The 6,339-nt window shown below is 50.1% G+C and overlaps 1 protein-coding gene across 3 annotated transcripts in view; it reads right to left on the reverse strand.

The window, feature by feature from the left end:
- Window positions 1-6,339, reverse strand: part of Pag1 (phosphoprotein membrane anchor with glycosphingolipid microdomains 1) — a 159,254-nt gene that overhangs the window by 15,471 nt on the left and 137,444 nt on the right. For all 3 annotated transcript variants that reach the window (XR_003378244.1, XM_026786694.1, XM_005361806.2), the window contains 3 exons: window positions 5,014-5,218; window positions 3,302-3,353; window positions 189-285 (listed from right to left, as the gene is read on the reverse strand). Coding sequence is in view for 2 of the 3 variants with exons in the window: in XM_026786694.1 (XP_026642495.1) it covers window positions 189-285; window positions 3,302-3,353; window positions 5,014-5,144 (280 nt within the window). In the remaining variant the exon portion in view is untranslated. The remainder of the gene's footprint in view (window positions 1-188; window positions 286-3,301; window positions 3,354-5,013; window positions 5,219-6,339) is intronic.

Raw genomic sequence — 6,339 nt, forward strand, 5'->3', positions numbered from 1 at the left:
GGTGGTGGTGGAGGAGGTGGTGGAGGTGATGGTGGTGGTGGTGGTGGATGTGGTAGAGGTGGTGGCAGTGGTGGTGGTGGTGATGATGGTGACAGTGGTGGCCCTAACTGCTGAGTCATCATTTAAGCCCCGTGATCCACCTTATTTGAAACCTAGTACGTTCACAGTGATATCTCTGCAGAACTTACTGTCGCCATTGGTGAGCACCCCGTTCTGTTCACTGCTGGCCAGGGCATCTGTTGTCAGGCTGGTCGCTGAATGGCTGAACATCTCCTTGTCAGAAGGCTGAAAAATCCAAATATATCTTTTGGTAAGAATCTGCTGTGTACCAGAGGAGGAGACTCCTAAAATCAAAGCAGTCAAAAGCAAATCCCAGAATCCATGAATTAAATTAGGTGAGTCCCATGGATAACTTAGCCACACTCAGGTGTCAAAGTGGGGACCATTCTGACCGATGGAGAACGGCTAAGCTTATTTTTAAAGGTGTGGTTCTGGATTCTCAGGGGCACTGGGACTCTTCCGGGGCTTCAGGCAGTGCATCTCACCTGGTGGTTACAAGTGGGCTACAGACACACTGTTTTCCTTAGCACATGGCAAAAGGAGACCACAAACTCTTGTGGTCAGAACAGATCCCAGCAGGGACCAATGCCATCCTTGTAACACAGGTATTGCCAAACAAACAGCAAAGCATCACTGCTGCCTCCAGACAGGAGGAGACTGAGTCTGTACCGTATTTAATGCCATACATTTCTGAGGCTATTTCAGAGCTAGTCTCTGGCTTCAGGTGTCACCGAAAGGATCATCTACTGAGAGATTGCTTTGCGAATCTTTCCTGTTCTAAAAGACACAGAGGCACTTGGAAGGACAGGCAGATTGCTCCTCTGGGGTGATGGTGGTGTACTGACACTGTCTGGAACTACATGCTTGGTGGAGTTGTCACTAGGGGCATGCAGAAACAAGCTGCTCCTAGATGCAGGTTACACTACTGGTTCCAGAGAGTAACCCAGATGGGCACACGACGGACCCCATCCTTTTCACGTTCATGGCTTCTGCTGCCCAAGACACAGCCCAGGCTCCAGGGTATCACACGGGAAATTCTGATGTGTCCTACAGAGAAATCTTGGGTAGTTGGCCTCACAAACTTCCTGACTCTGATGGGAAATCAAATAACAGACGGAAAATGGCCCCGATGTGTGGTGATGCCCGAGTGTCCAGGGAGTCTGCTCTACTGGGTCAGTGCTACTCACACCTGCTGCTCCATGATCCAGGTGCTCACACTATAGAAACAGTGTCCTTAGGGAGAGGACTGGGTATCAAGGGAAGGCTTCCTGTAAAACTTGCCATGGCCAGACTTCCATAATCTATGTCTGAATGACATTTTGATGGAGGAGGGTCACCTGTCTATCTGTTGTTTCATTGGTTAATTAATAAAGAAAAGTGCTTGGCCTGATAGGTCAGAACTTAGGTAGGCGGGGAAGACAGAATGCTGGGAGGAAGAAGGCAGTGATGCAGACGCCATGATTCTTCGACCCAAGATGGATGTAGGCTAGAATCTTTCCCGGTAAGCCACCACCTCGTGGTACTACACTGATTATTAGAAATGGGTTAATCGAGATGTGAGAATTAGCCAATAAGAGGCTAGAGCTAATGGGCCAAGCAGTGTTTAAATAAATACAATTTGTGTGTTGTTATTTTGGGTGTAAAGCTAACCATGTGGGAGCTGGGCAGGTGGAAAAGCAGGCCTGCTCGTCCCATCACTACAACATTTCCCACCTCCACAGAAACAAATCTGCAAACTGTGATGATCTAGCAAACTCAGGTGGACAACAGCGTGTGCAGGCCTCGTGCGGCCAGTATCGCCACATCCTTGTGAGTGCACAGCGTGAGTACTGTACACAGTCGTGTGTTGGTGCATGGAGGATCCCATGAGAGGAAGAAGATGAAGAGACTGCCTTCCCCTCTGCTCATCTGCTCCACTCACCAAAGGCACAATGGCAGGGACAGACCAAGAATAGGGATCCACACTGGTACCTACACCAGAGTTGGTCCCATCCCTGGAACACTGGCTTCCTATCTGCTCCCAGGTGGTGCTATTGCTAATGGTCCAGCCATACCTGACCCTTGTTCTAGGAGGAAATGAGGGTAGAGGAGGATGCCTAGCTTTAGGCAACAATTCACGATCCACCTCACTCTGAGGAAGGTGGTAGGTAAAGAAAACAGGGCGCCATCCTTCTACTCCCTCCCCCATCGTACCAGCAATCACAGGCAGAGATGGAGAAGCTGGGAACAGAGAAGTGGGAACAGCAGAAGATGTGAAACCGTGAGAGAATCAGTCAAAGGATGGGGGGTTGCTGAGGATCAGGGCAGTGGGACCCACACAGACACCCAGTATCCTGGGGTCTAGGAGGAGCCAAGAAGGGAATCCTGACAGCTTCCTAACTGCTTGGGTCACAGACACACAGCGAAGTGGGGGTTCAGGCAGCCTGGTGTCTCCTGCATGAGCTCTGAACACACCAGTTGGGTGCAAATATACTGATCCCACATAGACAGACAGACATGCTTCCTTCTTGCTCTGACCAGGAAGCAACTTCTCTCCTAGCATTGCCCTGGGGCTGGGGGCGGGCTGCAGGGACAGCTGCTGGGGCCGTGCTAGGGCCTAAGGGCACAACCTGAGTCAGAGGACAGACAGACTGTGACACCCTCAGGCTGCTCCTCACCCAGGTCGCTGGATCCCACTGAGATCTCACCAAATGAGGAGGACTGGGGAAGGCAGCAAGGCCAGGCTGTGCCGTGGGCCCCAGGCCCTGGTGCGGTTGTATTTCCTCCTGAATCTTGGTCTCCAGTGCCGCAGAGTGCACTTTATCTGCGAACCAGGACACCTCCGATGGCGCTGGTTAAGACTGAGGTTACATCAGAGTCGCCTGGGTTCTAGTCTCATACATTTGGTATCTTTATGAAGGTAGGGGACTTGGCCCTAAGGGCAGACATTTGGAGAGGAAAAGGCAGCATGAGGGGTCCAACTCAGGAAGGACCTAACGTGACAACACCATGGATGCTGGACTCGCTCTCCAGAGCAGAGAGAGAATAAATCCCATCTGAATCATCCAGTTTGTTCTTGTGACAGAAGACGACGTCCCTGCAGCAGCCCTGGCTGGAGCCCAGTCCAGTGTGTGGGTACACACAGCCATCGCCCATTTCCACTTTCTTCTACTTGCCAACTTCACTCGGGTCAAAAGCCAGCAGCGACATTCCTGGATAGGTGTCACTGGACAGACAGACGGACAGACACATCATGGCTTACCACGTTCATCAGATTCTCATGGTCCCCGCTGTGTTGCTTTGGCTTCTTCTCTCTGAAATGAAAAGAAGACAAATGTGTCCACGCTTTTCTAGCCCAGTGTTTATCTGGTTTTATGAACTAGGTTTATTTTGCTGAGAGAGAGGAGAAGAGTCACAACTGACAGTCAAGGATGTGTCCCCTTCCTGCACACCCTTCCCCTTGAGCAGAGGAGGATGAAGGCACGCTGCAAGCAAGATCTGGCTGTGCCCAGAGGGCGCGGATGGCAGATGGTGCTTTTTCTCATCAGCGAACCCTAACAATCATCTTATCTTCTCCCTTAAGAGTCTGTGGAGTCACCCAATGTGAGGGAGGAGAGAAGGTACAGGAGATACAACACTGCATGTCTGTCAGGAAGGTGACAAGCTCGCAGCAAGAGTCATGTGTACTTCTAGTCTGTGGAAAAGTCCGGTGAGTAAAGATACGATGCGTTTCCTTGCACAGACAGTCCAAAGAAAGCCATCAGCAGTAAAGACGGCGTTTCTGCCATGGTAAGGAGAGGGTGACACCTAGCGGGAGAGTGAGTCATGGCAGCAGAATTCTCAGGCCCCTGGGAGCTAGAACTAGGACCTCCCCTGTTCTATCTTCTTGGAAGCTTCACCTAGCCCTCAAGGCCTGGGTCCATGCTTGGTGGGGATCAGGATAGGCTATATAAGGCCTGGATTTTCCATTCTTGACAGATTTTAGGGTGGGATCCTTTTAAATATCAGCACATTTCTTCCCAGCTTGAGAGAACTGGGTATGGCTGGCTAAGTTGGTCCCCACGGCTCTGTCAATACTCCAAAGCTGCAGACTTTGGACCATCCCTGACTCTTCTGAGTAATCACTTTTGCTTGTAAAGAACCCCAATTCTCCCTGTTCAAAGCGAGACAAGTAGTAATGCTTAATGTAGGGCCCTGGTCTCCCTTATTCCTGGGGTGCATTCGCGGGGACAGTTTATGATCAACTAACTAAGCTTCCTGTGTGTTTCTGTGCTATGCCTGCCCTGCCTGGTGGTTAGCTGAAGGGCATTCACTCCTTTGTTAATATGGTAATTTCCCACCTGCCTGGGCGGAAATCCTCGTGCTGCAGTTAGGTAGATAAGGACTTCCCAAAGGCTGAATAAAGTGGCATTTGGCTGATCTCCTTTAGAATGACCCTGGTCTCTCTGTGTGTTTTTTTCAACCTCCAGGCCTTTGCCCGACTCGTTAGGTACAGTGGCGCACGAACTGTACCAAGGGTGTAACACCAAATCCGGTGTTACAGCTTAAAAAGAAAAAAATTGTTTCCACATTCAGTGAGTCTGTCTTGCAGAAAAACAAATCTGTTTCTTCATAAAGGGCAACTCACCACACACATTTTTAAGAATCCATGAGCCTCCTCAGTAATGCCAACTGTGAAAAAGAGATGTAGTGTCTCACACTCAGATTTCAATCTGCCTATGACTAGAAAAAAGACAGCACTCCAAAGGATGTGCTCAAAGAGCAGCAGAGACTTTATCCTGGCATCTGAAACATCGGGAAGGACTCTGCTTTGCTCTCCAGGAAAGTTGAGGGTTTTCAAGTGAGTGATGGAGAATGTCCTTGGAACGTTTGTGACCAACCTGTAAACATGGGCGGGGACTCTTTGGTACAAAGGCTCCTTTGGGAATGACAAGGACTATGTTTAGGTTCTAGAAGACGCCTGCGTGTTCTAACCTGTCACAACTGGAGCACAGAAGGATGAGGAAGGTGAGGAGGAAGAACATGGCCACGGCAGCCAGACTTCCCCAGAGAACCATCTGCATCTGCAGGGGCCCAGCGCTCAGTGTGCTTCCTGCAGGACCCATGGTGGAGCCGGGTGGCCAGCGGAGGAAGGCAGCTCTTCACAGGCGGTCACATGGGGCTAGAGGGCTTCACCGTCCTGCAGAGACAAGGACACAGTTGCAATCGCTTCTCTAGAGAGGGTGAGCGTTCCTGAGTTGAAAATCCTGAAAGAAGCCCAGAGAGGGTGAGCATTCCTAAGCTGAAAATCCTGAAGGAAGCCCAGAGAGGGAGAGCATTCCTGAGCTAAAAATCCTGAAAGACGCCCAGATCTAAATTTTGAATGTGGACATGCTGCCACAGCAAAAGCTTCTGTACATGGCATCAAATGCACGTACCCTGAAACCATAAAATTACCTTCAGCTCGTGTATGCAATGAGTGTGAAATACACATGAACGTCACGATTAGGCTTGAGTCTTTTCTCTGGGTCAGCTAGCCACTTCTCAGAATCTGGAAAACCTCCAGCACTCTGTTCACAAGCACTCCAGGTTGGAAATGCACAGCCTTCTGTCACGAGCAAGGTCTCAGAGTGGCCAGGCCGGTGTGTGCAGGGGGCAGGCGTGCCTGGGAACTGGACTCTGTCCAGGTTCATGGTCAGTGTTTGTGTTCTTCGTGTGAGATTTCGATCAGGAATGCACCAGTGCCTAGCAGAGCCTCTGAAGCAATGAGTGCTTTATCATCTGGATATATCTGAAGGACAGACTTGTTTTGAGGGAGGTTCTTAAAGTCTTCAATGAAGATTTCAAGCACCCCAAAGCAAGGAAACACTGGACTTAATATGCCTTTATCCAGGTCAGTATAATGTAAAATGTTTGGTATACATGTATATATGTACATACATATACATCTTTAAATTTTTAATTGATTTTTATTTATCTAGGTGTGTGTGTCTGTGTGTCTGTGTGTGTCTCTCTGTGTGTAGGTGTACATGTCCCATGTGACAAATGCAGTGGCCACAAGACAACTTGTAAGTGTCAGCTCTCTTCTATACCGTGGGTCTTAGAGATAGGACTCAGGCTGTCAGGTTTGCTGCTAAGGGGCTTTACCTCTGAGTCATCTTACCAGTGCCCTATACACACACTCTGCAGTAATGTTATTTTCCTCCCATGCCCCACCGCCACCCGCCTGTCTCCCTGCCCCACCGCCAACCGCCTGTCTCCCTGCCCCACCGCCACCCGCCTGTCTCCCTGCCCCACCGCCACCGCCTGTCTCCCTGCCCC

Source organism: Microtus ochrogaster, linkage group LG5, assembly GCF_000317375.1.
Source record: "Microtus ochrogaster isolate Prairie Vole_2 linkage group LG5, MicOch1.0, whole genome shotgun sequence".
NCBI lineage: Eukaryota > Metazoa > Chordata > Mammalia > Rodentia > Cricetidae > Microtus > Microtus ochrogaster.